This window comes from Westerdykella ornata (genome assembly GCF_010094085.1).
Source record: "Westerdykella ornata strain CBS 379.55 unplaced genomic scaffold EI97scaffold_13, whole genome shotgun sequence".
Taxonomy (NCBI): Eukaryota; Fungi; Ascomycota; class Dothideomycetes; order Pleosporales; family Sporormiaceae; genus Westerdykella; species Westerdykella ornata.
In genome coordinates this window covers 496,279-513,938 of record NW_022986863.1, presented here as the reverse complement: position 1 = coordinate 513,938, position 17,660 = coordinate 496,279, and the positions used below count along the sequence as shown (strand labels likewise).

Genomic DNA, 17,660 nt, shown 5'->3' with positions numbered 1-17,660 from the left:
CGTCGCAAGGGGCGGAGCTTCTTTGTGTGACCCGCACAGTGCACGCTCGGAGTAGCTCCAGGGTGTGCATATTTCCCTTGGTATGCACAGCAAGGATGGATATTGCCCGTCACGAGCAGCCGTTAGAAGCTCCCGATCATCCAACATCCGAACTTGAAGAACAGGTGCCTCAAGATACTTGGCCTGATATTCTCCGCCCGCGGGCTGAATTCCAGCCACCTCCCCGGCGATGGACATTCCTGTTCCTGGGGGCTGGAAATCACATACTGTGTTCACCAGGGCTGATTGTAGGATATTGGGGCTATACCTTTCCGACCGGGATCAAATCACTGTACGAGCGTGCAGAGAGCGTCGTGGCTCGGGGCAAGCTTCTGGAAGACAGTTCAAAATGTCCGAGCATCCAGGGCTCGATTGAGATACGAGATTCTTCGCTTCTTCCACTCGTTTCAAGGACTCGATGTGCATCATGGCTGACCGACGCTCATCTCGAAGCTCTCTTCCAACGTTGTTTCTGCTAGCATCCCTGCTGAATTCAGTATGGGCTTCGAGCGCATCAGCATGCTCTCGACTTGCAGCAACCAGTTCAAACCGTGTCGTGACCGCCGAGTCCTCAGAAAAGTATCAGAAACTTCGCATGCATCATATGTGAGCAACCCCCATGCGGCAGTGGACCAAGCGTCCGCTCGTTCCTCATCCGCGTAGACTGACTAAACCTCCGCAGGTCACCGACTGCATACGGGTCACCGCTCTGCATTTATTCTCCGGAATCTGTCCTTGCGTTGACCGACGCATTCACCATTCTGCGATCCGAGAATGCAACTTTCGCGGTTAGGGGTGGGGGGCATTCGCCTTTGCGCGGTTGGGCCGATATCGATGGGGGAGTGACTATCGTGACCAGCGACATCAAAGAGATCTTATATGATGAAAGAACGGGAAACATAGCTGCTGGGATGGGTAACTCGTGGGAGGAGGTCTACTCGTATGCGGAAACGTACGGTCGACTTCCGGTTGGAGCCAGGCATTCAACAGTGGGTCTGGCCACGGTTCTTGGAGGTGAGCGTCTAGTCTTGATACATCAACGCCGCGCGGCTGACACGAGGTGCAGGTGGACTGTCCCACATGTCGAGCAAGTATGGCTTCCCTGCAGACAACGTGGTTTCCATCGAGATAATCACAGCCATGGGTACCTTGGTCACTGCGAGCAAAGACGCCAACCCGGACCTTTTTTGGGCCCTAAAAGCAGGGTCCACGAACTACGGCATCGTGACGCGCGTGACTCTTGCTACATACCCCGTGGGGAAAGTCTGGGGCGGAACCTTGGTGTATACGAACGATCACCGCGACTCCGTCATGGGCGCCATTGCAAAGTACCAGAAGTCTGGTCAGTTGGATACAAATTCTGCCATTCTCCCGTACTTGGGTATTTCCAATAACACCATTTACGTCAACGTGGCATATCTTGACGGTGTAGAGCGGCCCGATGCGCTCAAGCCTTTCCTCGATATTCCCACAGTTGCCGATCTCACGGCATTGCACGACAACTTCACCGATTTGATAAAAGGCGGGACTCCACTTGGAGTGCCACGATGGACACAGGGTGTTACGACTATTCTTTTTGACGAGCAGACTTATCTCGACGTGGGAAGACTGTGCCAGGTCTTCTCCGACCAGATAGCCCCTTCGATACAGGGCTGGACCATGATCCTGATGCCTCAACCCATCGCGAAGTCCATGGTAACGGAATCGTGGAAGCGTGGAGCCAATCCTATGGCGCAGAACTTGCGCGAAGCAGCTCAGATGTGGTTCAGCATCAACATCGGATGGATACGTGCTGAAGACGATGCCAAAGTGGAGAGAGGATTGGCAGAGGTGCTTGGAAAGATTGACACTCTGACCAAGAAGAAAGGACTCCACCACCCGTTCATCTTTGCCAATGATGCTTCGAGTGCGCAAAGACCTCTACAAAGCTATGGCAGGGAGGTCGTCGATAAAATGAGAAAGGTGCGGTCTCAGGTCGACCCGAAGGGTTTCTTTCAGAAGAATTGGCCTGGGGGATATAAATTGCGGAACTAGACTTCTCCTTTGGTAGTGTATTTCTAGGAATTTTTTCCCATAGCAATCCGACGAAACATGTTGTATGCTGTGTTCAGTTACGAGAGTGAAATCTGGAAGGGAGACCACGTGATTATCACAGTCAATGAAAGTTGTGTGCAGGTCGACCACAACAGGCCCCAAGTTTGGTAGCGGCTGAATTGATGGGCGGCGGGAGGTGAGAGCAGAGCATATTGTACGTGGGTCCACGGTGAAGTGAACATGGGCGTTCCAAAGCAATGGTTGTGCAAGGGACGGGTCCAAGCGCGAACGTTGTTACCTCTGTTTGCCTCGCCGCATCCCCGTTTGTCTGCTCCTCCATACACGACAGTGATCTTGAGGCAGGATACACACCATAAGAACTCCTCAAGAGCGACGAGCTCAGTAGGAAATCCTACGAACTTACTCCTCCGCATCCTGCGAGCGGCCACTTCACCAAGTAACCGTTCTTCGCCCACTCTCCGGATTACGAACTCAAACGAGAGGATCGCAACCACCAAGACGTTTCATCATGGGCGGCTTCCTTGGATTTGTCTGGAATCAGTGGACCTACAAGCCTAAGCCGCTGGATCAGGACAAATCGCTCGCGGGGAAGACAATCCTCATCACTGGGGCCAACAGCGGTCTCGGCCTTGAAGCGGCGAAGGAGCTTGCGTCGCATAAGCCGGCCAAACTCATCGTTACAGTCCGAGATCCTGCAAAGGGAGAAGCAGCCAAAGCTCAGATCATTGGGAACAATGCCGGCATTGAGGTCGAGTTCTGGGAAGTAGACTACGAGTCCTACGACAGCATCACTGCTTTTGGAAAGAAGGTTCTGGCGCTTGATCGCCTTGACTATGCCCTCCTCAATGCCGGCATCAAGCAGATGCAATACACCACGTCAAAGGCCGGTCATGAGTCAAATGTTCAGATCAACCACATCGGCACGTCGCTCGTCTCCCTGCAGATTCTACCCGCTTTACAGAAAACAGCACGGATTGCCGGACAGCCGTCTCGACTAACGATCGTTTCATCCGAGGGGCACTTTTGGATTCCGTTCAAAGAGCGCACCGCTGAGAACATTCTTTTGAGGATGGATGACAAGGAGACATTCGGCCAGCAGATGAATCGCTATTACACAACCAAGTTGCTCAATGTTCTATGGACACGCGAGCTCGCCTCAAAGGTCAACCAGAATGAGGTCATCATCAATACGGTCAACCCGGGATTTTGCTACAGCGGTCTGCATCGCCATGAGAAAACTGGCATCATCAAGATCTTCTTGTGGGCTCTGGCATGGACTTCTCAACAAGGCGGACACTGCCTCACAGACGCACTGGTCAACCACCCTGACAGCCACGGCAAGTATCTCAGCGAGCAGAAAGTAGTACCGTAAGTGTCACCCGACATAATCTTGGAAAGTTATTGATGGATGATCTAGTCCCTCCAAATTCGTTTTGTCCGAGGAAGGCAGAAAGGTACAGACAAAGATCTGGAACGAGACTATGGAGTTGCTTAGGAAGGAAGCCCCCGGCGCCAGTTTTCCTACATTTGAAGAGTAGGGTTAGATAGACTACCTGGCGGCCTCTCCAATCGGGTGCCGGACTGTAGCTCTGTCTAGCATGCAGGCTGACCTACCTTCCCAACAGCGTCACTTGAGACAAATGTAACAAATCGTGCAGAGTGTGCGAAGTCCTTTGCGGTGCGGCCGATACTGTGCAACACCGATTCATTATATGAAATTGATACACAGTTCCGTACCCCATACCGGCAGCAAGTACCTCAAGACCACTCTGTCAGACCGTGTTACATTGTACTATTGTGGTGTGTATTGCAAACTCTGGGTTTATGCACCGTCGGCGTTACACCATGTAAGCCAATCAAGCTCTCCGGTATGCAGTCTCAGGGTTTGGTTGGGCCTGGTTCGTTAGGAGTCCGGTGAATGGTCCGTACTACCAACCACCTGCGCCGGCTAATTGATAATTGAACCCAGCTGAGGGTTTTGTTGAGCGCTTCCACATAAGGCTGTGCAGCCACACAGGTCGCCCTTGTGCAATTTGAATTGCCTTGCATGCTACGGAGTCCGACAGTCTGCAGATGCAAGAGATGCAGACATCATCTGTTCCGCACTTGCGGGTGGGGTGCAGGTCCGAGATTCAACATCGCTTCATCATGCAAGCAATCCAGGAATGAGACGATCCTGTGCATTCCTTGCCCTACATCTTCGATCGTCCTTCTAGAAGTTGCCCCCTTTCTGGTCGTGCTCGAGTGCACTTTGCGGATTCAGAATTCACGCCTGAGCATCCGCCAGGAGCGAGCTCACGTCCGATCTTGGAGCTTACAGACACCGGGAAGCCATTTACTACAACCTCGTCTTTCAAACCAAAGATGGCGCCCTTACCTCATAACCCTCTTGGTGTCGCAGTTCTTGCTGTCGCATCCGTTGGCGTCACCCTCTCAGCGTTTTGCATCTCCCTCCGACTATGGGCACGGCGCCTGTTGAAAAAGAGGTGGGCAACGAGCGATTACCTGCTCATGGCAGCGTGGGTTTTTGCTCTGGCAGATTTTGTTCGCAGAATAATCGGTGAGTTTCTACAGAGAAGCAACTTCACTGGGCTCTGCCATTGCTAATCTCTCCCAGGCTTCCAGTGGGGCCTTGGTCTCCATATGGAGCAGATACTGGCCACGCAAGGAACGACCCACGTATTCGACATCTTCAAACTCAACTACTCGAGCTACTTCATTTGGGTGGCTTGCGCGACCTTGACCAAATTCTCCATCCTGCTCATCTACCTTGAGCTATTCTACTGCATAACCTGGTTCGTCTGGGCCGTCCGAGTCATGATGGCCATCGTCGTCGTTTTCTTCTTCGTCACAATTGTCGGAATGGTCATGATATGCAAGCCATTTGAAGCGAATTGGAACCTTTGGTACCAGGGCGCAAAATGCAGCATGACACAAGGCGATCAGTTCGTCTTCAGTGCCGCTTTCAACATCGCTCTCGATATCATCCTGGTCTTGCTACCTATACCAGTGGTTTGGACGTTGAATATTTCAAAATGGAAACGCGTAGCGGTGTGCGCCATGTTCGGATTGGGTTTCTTGTAGGTTTCTGCCTTAACCCGTACTCGCACACGTAGAGGGACTGAGAAATCTGCAGCATTATCGGCGTTGTAGGATACCGCTTCAAGTTGATCCCAGACCGCAACCTCTACGACATCACGCACGACGGCGAAGTTCCTGGTATCCTGAGCCAGGTTGAACTCTATCTGGGCATGGTCTCGGCTTGCTTGCCATTCCTGTCCCCGGCACTTTCCAAGATGCGGACAACGGTCGTCGAATCCAAAGCTTTCAGCTATATCCTATCTCAGACTGGAACGAGCAGGAGCAGTCTCAAGGATTACTCTTATGGCACAAAACTCAGCGAAACGTCTGGAGAAAGACGCAGGAATGATAATAGCCACGAGAAGCTTCCGCATCACTACGCGGAATCCAAAAGGAGCGATGAGGAGGAAATGGTGGGAGGGTTTGATGAGAATGGCGCTTGGAGCAACGAGATTGTCGATGTGCCGATTAGTACGATAGTGGTAGGGAAGAAGTAGCAGAACGGGCTAAGGAATAGAGGGACCTGTACAGTTTCAATTAGATGAAACCATCACCATTCAATTACCAACACCAGCACACAGAAGTCGCGTGATTGAGAGTGTCGTGAACTATATCATCACGCCTTTCACAAGGATGCCGACATCATAGACAGAGCCCAAAGTCCAGACCAGATGTGGGGCACAGAACGCAGGGTTGGACTGGTGGCTTGTGTGTAACTAGGATTACTCCATAGATGGGGAAGTATCGGTCAGTGCTCCCGATTACACAGTATTGCGGAAGGGGTCGAGACACCCGCTTTTCACCGCCGAATTCCCCTTAATCATATTGGATTCTCTGAAGTCCTCGGAGCTGAAAATCCACTCGATCCATGTGCAGGCATTTTGGCTGGCACGACGGTAATACGAGCTCAGCTATTTTTGGAGCAATCAACAGACGCGTGGTTCGTTGAGATCTTCGGGAACCAGCCTGAGTCCTCGGGTTCTGCGGTTGCCTTGGCTCAATTTATCTAAATTTTATTATCGGGACCAATAACGTTGTCCTTGTCCCCTATGAAGTGTCACACTTTGAGAGGACGATGTTGAATGGCTGAGGGCAGAACAACGAGAAACAGGCCTCACATGCTTGAGGCTGAGCAGTTTGCCGGAACAAGTCAACATCGAGTCTGCGAGGTTTGTGATTGCGATCTGTCTGTGTGAGAAGTGACAACGAAATCGACCAGCCACTCTACTATTTTCACAATCGAACAATATGGCTTCGGATGCTCAACCGCCCACACTTCTCGCTCTAGCCCAGAATGTTAATGCACTCGTCTCCGATATTGTCGCCCACTTGTCCGCTACGAATCAACCCGAGCCGAACTTCACAACGACCTCGACTGAGATTCAGCAAGATGCGCATTACATAGCGCTGCGAGACGCCCTCAATGACTCAGCTTCTGATCTACTCCAGCTCGTTAATGGACCGAAGCAACATCTCCGTAGATATCTCTGTACGCACAATGACCTAGCTGCGTATCAGATTGCGGTCAATCACTCATACTTCCAACATGTTCCCGAGGACAAGCCCATATCGCTCTCCGAGTTGGCGAGCAAAGCAAATCTCAGCGAGGACATCGTTGGCCGAACAATGCGCGTCCTCTGTATCCAGCGAGTCTTTTCCGAGCCCGAGCCAAACGTCTTCGCACACACAGCCGGCAGCATTCTCTTTGCGCGCGATGAAGATCTCCGCGCAGCCGCTGCCTATCAGTTGGACGAGCTTTTCGAAGCCGCCAGTGCCTCCGCATCGAGCTTAGGAACGGGGAGGAATCCCTTCCAGCAACGGCACGGTGTCAGTATGTTCGAATTCTACGCGCAACATCCGGACCGCGCAGCTAGATTTGCAAAGGCAATGGCGGGTATCGTGAAGATCGACCGGCAAATCTCCGAGCTCGTGACTGGGTTTCCGTGGGAGCAGCTTGGAGGCGGCAAGGTTGTTGATGTAGGAGGAGGGAGTGGACATGTCAGTATAGCGTTAGCCAGGGCAAGTCTTCCGCGTGTTTGTCAAGGTGTCGGGACTGATTCAATAGGCGCATGCGAACCTCAACATCGTCGTGCAAGACGCCAACCCCCAGATGCTCGCGCAAGCAAAGCATCTTGATCTGAGTGACCTCAACGGGCGAGTCACTTTCATGCAGCATAACTTCTTCGAGGTCCAGCCTGTCACTAATGCCAGCGCCTATTTTATCCGTCAGTGCCTACACAATTGGGACGACGAGAAATGCGTCACTATTCTGAGGGCTCTGGTGCCGGCCTTGGAGAAGTGCAAGCCCGGCACACCGTTGCTCATAAATGACACGATCATGCCGGGCCATGCGACTGATAGCAGATATCACGAGCACGGATTGAGGCAGATTGATATGATGATGTTTGTGGCATTGGGAGCTAAGCAGCGCAGTGAAGAAGAGTTTAGGACTCTGTTGCGGACCGCCGATGCACGGTTAGAGGTCAGTGTTCACTTTGTAAGCTCCCAAGTAACTCCAGAACTAACAGCCGTTTAGATCGTGAAGGTCCACAGCGAAGGGACTATGGGGCTATTAGAGGTACATTTGAAGCGGGAGGAATAGCCCAGCTATGCCGGTTGCGTTGTCCGAGAGACTTGGACCTGAACAAGCCATATGTACCGATCTATGCAAATGTAAAAGGAAAAGAAAAAGACGAAGGAAGACTGCTAGCCAGTATCGGGCATTGGGCAATCGTCATGAAGCGTGGCCATTCTTGAGCACTTGCTGCGGTTTTCCACCTCCTATTAAACACCTCGCTGCGCTCCTTCGCACATAGGTAGGTTGGAATTTTTGTTCAGCGCAACTCAATTGGCTGCTACGCAGTATATCGGTAGTTGGAGTTTCTTTGAAACTCATGATACCTTTGCAGGTGCTGTCAAGCCAATCACAAGATCTGCCATGTCCCTGCCTGTGCTAGCCGTTTAGTCTGACGTGCGAATCTGTCGTACGGAGGAAGTGCAGGGGGGCTTCACTCGGGCATTGAAAGAGGCGGTACCCGTTCACCCCTGGCCCCCAGGGAATAATCTCCAGAATTGCCTGAGAACGACGAAGTTAAAAAGCCTCCGTACGTAGTCATCAACGGTTCTCCACGGCCGTCCGATAGCACAAACTGTGGTCCAACTCCCGGCGTAAGAATGGGAGGTATATGTGCCGAAATTCTGTCATCATCACTCGGCGAGGTAGTAGTACATATCTGCGACCTAAAGATAGCGGGAAGGTGGTGTTGAGCCACGCCACCCTGTATTTCCAGGCGGCAATCCATCCAGTATGGTAACGGCCGCAGAAAGTCGTTTTCCCACCCTGGTGCTGCGTAAGAATGAGATTAGGCGGTAGCAGTTGCGAGATTGGTAGGGCTGCCCCCCTTGTAGTACATACAGTATACGCGTGGCACAGCTAGCTGAACAGAGCTAGATTTCTACCGTCCCATATCCATGGCTGGCACCACAAGGTTCCCCGATCGCGGTTTCGCCGAGCTGATACTTTGAAGGGTCCATGTCGCCTAGCCCCCAAGCTGATATGAATATCAATCTGGATGAATTACGAGGCGAAAACGGACCTGTTTCCACTTTTGGAAGTTCTTTCTGTGGAAATGCCAGACTCGATAATGATTGTTTCAAGGCAAGCAGGCAACAAAGTATGCATGGCTTTCTCGAGTGCAGCCTTGTCCCAACATTCAACAGTCTGTTCACCAGCTCGCAGTCCAGGAGTGCCTTGATCCTATTCCGGTACAACATTTCTCACATGCTTTTTGTCGATAAGCTTCAGCTCGTGCATGCCACGTTTCCAGATTCGCACTACTGCTGGTGAAAGCCCAGGCAGAAAGTTCGTGGGGTCTGTTTTCGGCAACACCCGCCTCTCAAATCCACCGACATCAACGAGGTGACCAACCGGCAGGAAGGGTCAGCCAATTTTGTATAAAAGTACAAAACGAGATTTGTGGCTTGCGATTATGTTCTGAGTTCGGGAGGCGTACGATGAGATAAAAACACACCAACAATCCAGATTCGACAGAATCGGCACTACCAGACGGTCGTGGCAACCATGCCTGCGAAGACGTATGATGCCCACATCGAAGCCTCGCCTAGGGGCGTCGATTCCGTGGACGAGAGTTGGGGAACATCATGTCAATCACCTGACCCCATAGCGGTCGTAGGAATGGGTGGGTCTCGTGTACACTACCGATTCGCATGTCGGGGACTAACAAGCCACACACAGGATGTCGGTTGCCGGGAGGGGTCTCGAATCCCTCAGAGCTATGGGAGCTCCTAATCAACAAGCGCACAGGAAGGCGGAACTTCACCCGTTCCAGACTGAACCTCCCGGGTTTCTATCACCCAGACCATCAGAGACCAGGGAGTATCAACACTGAAGGAGGTTACCTCCTAGACGAAGATCCTAGGTTATTCGACCATGCCTTTTTTGGCATGAACACGAGCGAGGTGATGACTATGGACCCTCAACAGCGAAAAATCCTAGAGGTCGCGTATGAAGCATTGGAAAGCGCCGGTGAGCCGTGGGAGAAGTTCTCCGGCTCCAATACAGGAGTGTACGTCGGCAACTTCAATATCGATCATCATGTCATGCAAATGCATGACATCGATTTTCCTTTGCCATATGCACCTACCGGCGGAAGTTCGAGCATCTTGGCTAATCGCGTTAACTATCTTCTCAACTTGAGAGGTCCAAGGTCAGCAACCACCCCTTAGTCTGATGGTTTTCTCGGACAATGGAAAGCCGTACTGAGTCTCCATAGTATGACTGTGGATACCGCATGTTCGAGTTCCATGTATGCTCTCCACTTGGCAGTCAACGCGATTCGCAACGGGGAATGCGACGCCGCTATTGTCGGCGGAAGCAACCTAATTTCAGCGCCAGAGATGCAGCTTCTAACCGTCAAGCTAGGAGCCTTATCCCCGACCTCAACATGCCACACATTCGACGAATTGGCGGACGGCTACGCACGCGCTGAAGGCTTCACTGCACTGTACCTGAAGAGGTATTCAGACGCGGTGAAGGGTGATTACCCTATTCGGGCCGTGATTAGGGCTACTGGGGTGAATTCCAACGGAAGAACTGCAGGAATTTCCCATCCGAGTGTGGAGGGACAGGAGAATTTGATCAGACAGGTGTACCGAACTGCAGGACTCCCAACGCATTTGACAGGCTATTTCGAGTGCCATGGTACGGGAACGCCCGTTGGAGACCCAGTCGAAGTGACCGCTATAGGGAGGGTGTTCGCACATGAACGCCTAGAGGAGCCGCTACTCGTTGGTTCGGTGAAAACCAATCTAGGCCACTCGGAGCCAGCCAGCGGATTAGTGGGCTTGATGAAGGCGATTCTGGCCATCGAGCATGGCACTATTCCTCCCACCGTTGGAGTGCAGAAGTTGAACCCGAACATAGACTTCAACGCTACCAGAGTGCGTGTTGTCACAGAAGCAACACCGTGGCCGCAGGGGCTGCTCCGCCGAGCAAGTGTGAACTCGTTCGGCTATGGTGGAGCCAATGGCCACTGTATTGTCGATCATCCATCCATTCTGGATCCGACTGCGTTACCTTACACACACTCAATAAACGCTGTAAATGGGACGAGTCAGCCTTACATAAACGGAACCGTCAATGGGCTTGCCAGTCATTCCAATGAGGGCAGAACCAATGGATCAAGGATGCAGGACGGTCCCATCGTCAAATCAGTCGCTCGTACAACAGCGGAGAGTACAAGGAGACTCGTCCTTCTCCCTTTCTCGGCCCATGACCCAGACTCACTGTCCCGAAACATCGCGATGCTCGCAGAAGCTCTTCCCAAGTTACCCCTCGCAGACGTCGCATACACACTCTCCGCCCGTCGTTCAAGGTTCCGCCACAAATCATTCGCAATAGTCGACCGCAACAGCCCTGAAGTGGCCCTAACAATGCCCGACGTTACGAGCCTTATATCCGCAAACGAGCAGTCCCCACGCATTGGCTTCGTCTTCACAGGTCAAGGCGCGCAACATCAGGAAATGGGCCGCGCCCTGTTTGACTACGGTATTTTCCGTGAATCTATTCGGCAGCAAGATGCCGTTCTCCAGTTACTGTCGTTCTCTCCTCCTTGGAGAATCACGGACGTATTGAATGGAGAATGCGAGATCTCGGTCCACGAGCCTGAGATTTCGCAGACCGTTTGCACTGCGCTTCAGATTGGTCTGGTAGACCTTTTACGATCATGGAATGTGCGTCCGGACGTCACGATAGGTCACTCGTCGGGTGAAATGGCGGCGGCATATGCCTCGGGGCGGTTGTCGTTGGCAGAGGCGATCGTCACTGCCTATTGTCGCGGCCATGCTATTGCGCAGAATGCCCGACAAGGTGCCATGCTGGCCGTCGGAATTGGCGCTGACACGGTCCAACGGTATCTGAACGGTGTAGAACACCAGGTCAAGATCGCCGCGATAAACTCTCCGAGCAGTGTAACGCTGTCTGGGGATGTGGAACCTATCCATGAACTTGAGAGACGATTCAAAACCGACGAGATTTTCTGTAGGATTCTTCAAACTGGTGGTAACGCTTACCATTCCCATCATATGAATGCGATTGGAAACTATTACGAAGACATATTGACCAAGGCGTATGGAGAGCTCCATCTCTACCAACAAGATGCGGAATGTTTTCAGCGTCAACATCCTGTCCCTTGGGTATCATCAGTGACTCCGAACAAGGCAATGGTCCAACAGATTCCGCTGGCTTACTGGCGCCGCAATCTCGAATCCCCCGTACAGTTCTACGAAGCGGTTCAGAACTTGGTAGTGCAGCCACACACGGCGGTTGATATTCTAGTTGAGGTTGGACCGCACTCCGCACTCCAGAGCCCGCTCAAGGAGATTCTCACGAAGGTGGGGAAAGAAAATGGAATCAAGCCTCCGCTGTACCTCACGGCTCTAAAAAGATTCGATGATGGGATGCGAAATATTCTGACCTTGTGCGGCTCACTGTTCTGCTTGAATGCGAACGTGGACCTCGCAGCTGTCAATTCGAACGAAGTTACTGAGGACCATCCAATAAGATACGTACATGGGAAGGTGTGCGTCGATATGCCGACTTACCGCTTCAAGTATGGGGAGCCGTTGTACTATGAGAATCGAATCGCCAAGGAGATTCGGTTACGGAAGCATCTGCGGCACGACCTTTTAGGTGTTCGTCAAGCCGGCTGTGCAAAGGAGAGCCCAAGCTGGAGGAACGTCCTACGGCAGAAAGATTTGCCCTGGTTGAAAGACCACAAGGTATGTAGAACTAGATGGGCCTCAATCGCACCACTGATCAGTTTTAGCTTCTACCGCACGCTGTCATGCCGGGTTCGGGGTACGTCTGTATGGCGATAGAAGCCATCTCTCAGTTTCTGGATACCGATTCAAAGAGTACGACAGGTGCTCACTATCAGCTTCGCAATGTGTCAATCAAGTCGGCAATGCGGATACCTGAGGACGAGATCGGTTTGGAAGTGATCACCACTCTACAGCAATCCTCCATAAGCCCAGCATGGTTCGACTTCAGGATTTCATCTTACTCTCCAACGGACGAAACATGGACGGATAATGCGTCCGGCCTTGTCAAGATGGACGCATCCCTCCAGGCGGACGTCGCTCTGGGAGACCTGTCAAAGGACATGGACCCTCGTGTTATTGAGATGGAAGACTGGCAGGAGAAGTTTCAGCAGATAGGCCTCGGGTACGGGAAAGCATTCCAAGGTCTCTCAAACCTGCGGGCGGATCCGATCAAGAAGCTTGCAACTGCCAACGTGGCTCTTCAGACAACGGACGGCATGCTCAGAGGCCTGGAATCCGGCTACCCAATACATCCCGCCTCGCTGGATCTCTGTCATCAACTAGCGCTGATCGCAACGCATGGCGGCCAAGCCGGTAGCCTGAAGAACGCATTCATTCCAGTATATATCGATGAGATGTCAGTCTGGGCAAGAGATGAAATCGGATCATTTGGACACGGCACTGCAACAGGCGAGTTCAAGGGACTACGAGGCGCCCAGGCGAAAGTACAGCTGCTCACACCATCTAGCAAACCAATAGTGGAGATCTATAATCTCCGATGCGTGTCTTATAACGGTGGCGATGCTTCCACATCTAAACCTGGGGATCAGCCTGCTCCATACACACGGCTTGTTTGGAAACCGGATATCGCACTCCTCACCAACGAGGACGCGAGGAAACTGTTCCCTCCTACCATGGCACTTGACGATCTCGAGGATACCTTTGCCACTATGGACAAGATCGCCGCTTGTATGATTGTTGATATCGCCGAGAGGTTTTGCAATATCGACAGCCCTGAATCGCATCTGCGTAGATTCCTCGCCTGGGTGAAGCGATCAGTGACGCGACAGCACCCGGTAATTCATGAAGCGCAAAGAATGTCACACGAATATAGACTTGCCATCATCGAAAGGCTATGTACTGCACTCGGGGATGTACCAGACGTCAAGCATACCAAGCGGATATACGACAACATCTCTGAAATTCTTTACGGCACAAAGACTGGCATCGAGGTCGCAACGCAGGATGGCCTTCTGCAAGAGATGTACGCCCGTGGCATGGGAATTCAAGCGGGGTATTCGCAGTTGAAGCGACTTCTCGACCTCCTTGGACATAAAACCCCGCATATGAAGATTCTGGAGATTGGCGCTGGCACAGGCGGAGCGACGCGAATCGCATTGCGGACGCTAGGTGGCGACACTGCACACAAGCAGTATAGCGAGTATCACTTCACTGATGTGTCGCCAGCTTTCCTTGGTGCAGCAGAAGCAGAATTCGGCAATTGTAAAGGCATGGCCTACAAGACCCTTGATATCAGCAAGAGCCCTTGCGATCAAGGCTTCGCTGCGGATTATGACCTCATTATAGCATCTCAGTGCCTTCACACGACGCAGAACATTAGCCAAACGCTAACGAACGCCCGGAGCTTGCTGAAGGAAGGGGGAAAGATGGTCTTCTTGGAAAGCACTCGAACTTGGCTGGGCCACAGCCTTGCCTATGGGACATTTCCTGATTGGTGGCCAGAGGATAGCGAGAAAGATTCACCGTTCCTTACTCGCGAGGACTGGAAAGTTCTACTTTTGAACTCGGGGTTTTCCGGTGTTGACATTGAGCTGGATGATTACCCTCGACCGTTGACGACGGTATCGACAATAGTTACCACAGCATTGTCGACTACCACCTGCGTATCCGCTGAGATTGTGGACCAGGGACGAACAGCATACATTGTCCGGAAGAGGGAGAGCCCCGATCTTGGAAACCTAGTCGCCGAGCTGCAACGCCATGGATATGAGGCTCGTTTCCAAGACCTTAACACTGCGGACATACCCGATGGAGCACATGTCATCGTCGCGACTGATTTAGGCAACGCCATCCTTGTCGACGGCTGCGAAGATGATTTCTACTCCGTCAAAAAGATCATCGAAAGGGCCTCCTGTTTGGTGTGGCTGACCAAGGGCGGGATTGTTGATGGAAGTGATCCGAAGCCTGCCGTAGCCACCGGACTTATTCGAATGCTCATCACTGAGAACCAGCTGAACAACTACGGTATCTGTCATCTGGATCCAGAGGGTGGCTGCACTTCTCCCAATGTCTCCCGCAATATCGTTCGGCACTTCTTGCGGGTCGCTGATGGCAACGCCGAGCGCGAAGTGGCCATGTACAACACCGTTCCACATGCCAGCCGACTCTTAATAGACGACAGCCTCAATGAGCGCTACAACATACTTCACGGGGCCGCTCAAAAATTCGAGCAGATGGTCCTCCAAAATGGCAAACCTATGATGGTCGATTTCGAGACACCCGGCCTACTCAGCTCCCTATATTTCCGTGAGGACGTATCGTTCCGCAAACCTCTCCCGGAAGATTATATCGAGGTACAGACGGCTGCCGTCGGGCTCAACTGGAAGGACATCGCCGTCAGTGCTGGTCGCCTCGACATGAATGCCTGCAGCTCGGAGTGCGCAGGCACAATAACCGCCGTGGGCAGCGCCGTAAAAGGCCTGTATCCTGGCGACCGCGTGTATGGCCTGGCTTGGGGCCGGTTCGGGACCAGACCGCGCTTCCCGAGCGCTCATGCCCAAGCAATTCCGCAGAGATACTCATTCGAAGAGGCCGCAACTGTCCCTATTGTGTTTTGCACGGCGGTGTACGCACTGAAGCATCTCGCGCGGGTGCGTAAGGGAGAAAGTGTTCTCATACAGTCCGCTACCGGAGGATTAGGGCTTGCGTCAATCCAGGTAGCCCAGAGCATGGGTGCGGAAATCTACGCGACTGTGGGCACACTGGAGAAGAAAGAATATCTCATCCGATCATGTGGCATAAGTCCGGAGCGAATCTTCTCGTCCAGGGATTCGAATGACATTTCGCGACTTTTGGCCAGCACCAACGGCAAAGGCTTCAATGTCATCCTCAGCACCTCCAATGGCGATCTTATGCACGAGACATGGCGTTGTATTGCTCCGAGAGGTCGCTTCATCGACGTGGGAAGGGTTGACGTCCAGAATCACGGAACCATAGCATTGGAAGTCTTCGAAAGAAACGCGACTTTTTCGTCCTTCGATCTGAGCACTATGGCCGTTCAAGATCCGGAGTTCTGCGCGGAACTCATCCAAGAAGTAGGCGACATGCTCCGAAGCGGACAAGTACAACCGATACCTTTCAAAACCTTTGACATAAATGAACTGGACAAAGGAATGCTGTATTTCTCCCAGGGCAAGCATATTGGGAAAGTGGTTGCTAGCTATCGGAACCAGGAGGCGGTGGTCAAGGTAGGTGACTCGACTAATGCTCATGGCAGCCGCGCTAATTTCCTGTAGATGATTCCGCCAAAGCCAGAAGCGTATTTCGACCCAAGTGCCGAATATGTTCTTGTGGGTGGTCTTGGTGGCCTTGGAAGATCGATCTTGCAGTGGATGGTGTCCCGTGGCGCTCTTCATTTCACGATCATGTCTCGGTCCGGCGATGCAAGGCTTTCGAAGGAGGCATCTGAGATGATTGAGACCCTGAGATCCCAAGGTATCACCGTTGAGCTGGTTGCTTGCGATATAAACGTGAAAGAGTCTGTTTCATCGGCGATTGCAGCGGCATCGTTGCATAGACCTATAAAGGGAATACTGCATGCGGCCGTTGCTTTCTTGGACCAGCCATTTGACACCCTTCCCTACGCCCAGTGGAAAGGAGGCCTTTCAGCTAAGGTGCAGGGAACAATCAACCTCCACGAGGTCACGATCGAGCAGAAGCTACCACTGGACTTCTTCATCATGACATCATCCTTCGAGGCCGTGGTAGCGCTGCCGACACAAGCTGCCTACTGTGCGGCGAACAGTTTCCAGGACGCATTTGCTCGCTATCGTAGACTTCAGGGGCTGCCCGCGACAGCGATTGCCTTTGGGTTGATAACCGAGATAGGGGATGTCGGCCAAAGGGACGCAACGCGACAGATGATCCAGCGCAACGGCTTGTATCGCACAGGAGAACTTGGTTTCTTGCGACTGCTCGAAGCGGCATTCCTTGATTCGCCCGAGTCGAAGCCGGATTGGCATGCTTACGATCCGTTAGCAGAGGCCCAGATCACCACTTGTCTCGAACCATCTCAGCTGGCAAAAATTGCTCATCAAGTTGGTGAGGGACCACCACCGCGGTGGCATTCGGACGCAAAGTTCTCGCATCTCTTCCGTGCAATGCAAGATTGTCTGTCGACATCTCAAAATTCTCAGCAGGTCAAGTCTGTTGTATCTGCTGTGGCTACAGCCGTCGATGCTGCTATACAGTCCGGAAATATTGGCCAGGCGGGATCTCTCATCGCGAATGCGATAGCAGAGCGAACGGCGAGTCTTTTGATGATTCCATCCGAGAGCATCGGGACGCAGAAGTCGGTCGCTCAGTACGGTGTGGATAGCCTGATTGCGGTGGAACTTCGAAGCTGGGTGGCACTTATGTTTGGCGTCAGCATTCCTTTGTTGAAGTTGCTAGATGAGAAGATTAGCATTAGAGAGCTAGGCGGGTGGATTGCGAAAGAACGGGAGAGCAAACTGTAATTCTTGTAGAGCTGAATTTTGTATCATTCTTTCCATCCTTCGAAAAACTGCGGTCTCTTTATTGGAACCCCCATCGTGATAGCCGTTGTCATAATGAGTCACAGCCTTTTGTCCGGGCTGTACAGAGGGGTGAACAGTTTTTCTAGGGCCTTCAGTTATATCGCTCCATCGACAGCTGGTGTTGCCAAGCCCAACGTTCTACTGTGGTAGGTGGCCGAGTATAGCTTCTTGGGCACCATGATGGTCCTAGATTCAAAAGTCAGGAGGATACACATGATGAAATAAACAAGTCACGGCGTCACATTGATCGACAGAACCTTGAAAGTTGTTGATCATCAGGTCACAGCAAAGCTTGGACTTATCCGAGGCAGCGCTCGGACGTGTTTT

At 52.2% G+C, this 17,660-nt stretch overlaps 5 protein-coding genes across 5 annotated transcripts; all 5 read left to right on the top strand.

Annotated features, from left to right (window-relative positions):
* Positions 1 to 466: 466 nt before the first annotated feature.
* Positions 467 to 2,073, top strand: EI97DRAFT_459181 (bifunctional solanapyrone synthase; the record flags this gene model as incomplete). The annotated part of the gene is made up of 3 exons (XM_033800980.1): positions 467 to 645; positions 722 to 1,053; positions 1,106 to 2,073. The coding sequence occupies 3 exons, from the start codon at positions 467 to 469 to the stop codon at positions 2,071 to 2,073; spliced, it is 1,479 nt and encodes a 492-aa protein (XP_033653262.1).
* A 198-nt stretch (positions 2,074 to 2,271) lies between these two features.
* Positions 2,272 to 4,018, top strand: EI97DRAFT_420161 (short-chain dehydrogenase/reductase SDR). The gene is made up of 2 exons (XM_033797021.1): positions 2,272 to 3,462; positions 3,512 to 4,018. Exons 1-2 carry the CDS (start codon positions 2,603 to 2,605, stop codon positions 3,630 to 3,632), a joined length of 981 nt encoding a protein of 326 aa, XP_033653261.1. The 5' UTR covers positions 2,272 to 2,602; the 3' UTR covers positions 3,633 to 4,018.
* A 73-nt stretch (positions 4,019 to 4,091) lies between these two features.
* EI97DRAFT_501876 (uncharacterized protein) lies at positions 4,092 to 5,741 on the top strand. The gene is made up of 3 exons (XM_033802725.1): positions 4,092 to 4,654; positions 4,712 to 5,174; positions 5,231 to 5,741. The coding sequence occupies exons 1-3, from the start codon at positions 4,459 to 4,461 to the stop codon at positions 5,670 to 5,672; spliced, it is 1,101 nt and encodes a 366-aa protein (XP_033653260.1). The 5' UTR covers positions 4,092 to 4,458; the 3' UTR covers positions 5,673 to 5,741.
* A 485-nt stretch (positions 5,742 to 6,226) lies between these two features.
* EI97DRAFT_400047 (sterigmatocystin 8-O-methyltransferase precursor) lies at positions 6,227 to 8,060 on the top strand. Its single transcript, XM_033796428.1, has 3 exons — positions 6,227 to 7,194; positions 7,241 to 7,657; positions 7,712 to 8,060. The coding sequence occupies exons 1-3, from the start codon at positions 6,424 to 6,426 to the stop codon at positions 7,775 to 7,777; spliced, it is 1,254 nt and encodes a 417-aa protein (XP_033653259.1). The 5' UTR covers positions 6,227 to 6,423; the 3' UTR covers positions 7,778 to 8,060.
* An 821-nt stretch (positions 8,061 to 8,881) lies between these two features.
* On the top strand, positions 8,882 to 17,590 carry EI97DRAFT_467862 (polyketide synthase). Its single transcript, XM_033801624.1, has 5 exons — positions 8,882 to 9,374; positions 9,431 to 9,902; positions 9,969 to 12,474; positions 12,522 to 16,004; positions 16,053 to 17,590. The coding sequence occupies exons 1-5, from the start codon at positions 9,257 to 9,259 to the stop codon at positions 17,271 to 17,273; spliced, it is 7,800 nt and encodes a 2,599-aa protein (XP_033653258.1). The 5' UTR covers positions 8,882 to 9,256; the 3' UTR covers positions 17,274 to 17,590.
* Positions 17,591 to 17,660: the final 70 nt, after the last annotated feature.

Coding starts and splice junctions, on each gene's coding strand:
- EI97DRAFT_420161 (XM_033797021.1), top strand. CDS start 2,603: ATGGGCGGCTTCCTTGGATTTGTCTGGAATCAGTGGACCTACAAGCCT. Junction 3,463..3,511: donor AGCGAGCAGAAAGTAGTACC/GTAAGTGTCACC, acceptor TGGATGATCTAG/TCCCTCCAAATTCGTTTTGT.
- EI97DRAFT_501876 (XM_033802725.1), top strand. CDS start 4,459: ATGGCGCCCTTACCTCATAACCCTCTTGGTGTCGCAGTTCTTGCTGTC. Junction 4,655..4,711: donor TTTTGTTCGCAGAATAATCG/GTGAGTTTCTAC, acceptor AATCTCTCCCAG/GCTTCCAGTGGGGCCTTGGT. Junction 5,175..5,230: donor ATGTTCGGATTGGGTTTCTT/GTAGGTTTCTGC, acceptor AGAAATCTGCAG/CATTATCGGCGTTGTAGGAT.
- EI97DRAFT_400047 (XM_033796428.1), top strand. CDS start 6,424: ATGGCTTCGGATGCTCAACCGCCCACACTTCTCGCTCTAGCCCAGAAT. Junction 7,195..7,240: donor TCAGTATAGCGTTAGCCAGG/GCAAGTCTTCCG, acceptor CTGATTCAATAG/GCGCATGCGAACCTCAACAT. Junction 7,658..7,711: donor CCGCCGATGCACGGTTAGAG/GTCAGTGTTCAC, acceptor ACAGCCGTTTAG/ATCGTGAAGGTCCACAGCGA.
- EI97DRAFT_467862 (XM_033801624.1), top strand. CDS start 9,257: ATGCCTGCGAAGACGTATGATGCCCACATCGAAGCCTCGCCTAGGGGC. Junction 9,375..9,430: donor CATAGCGGTCGTAGGAATGG/GTGGGTCTCGTG, acceptor AGCCACACACAG/GATGTCGGTTGCCGGGAGGG. Junction 16,005..16,052: donor ACCAGGAGGCGGTGGTCAAG/GTAGGTGACTCG, acceptor AATTTCCTGTAG/ATGATTCCGCCAAAGCCAGA.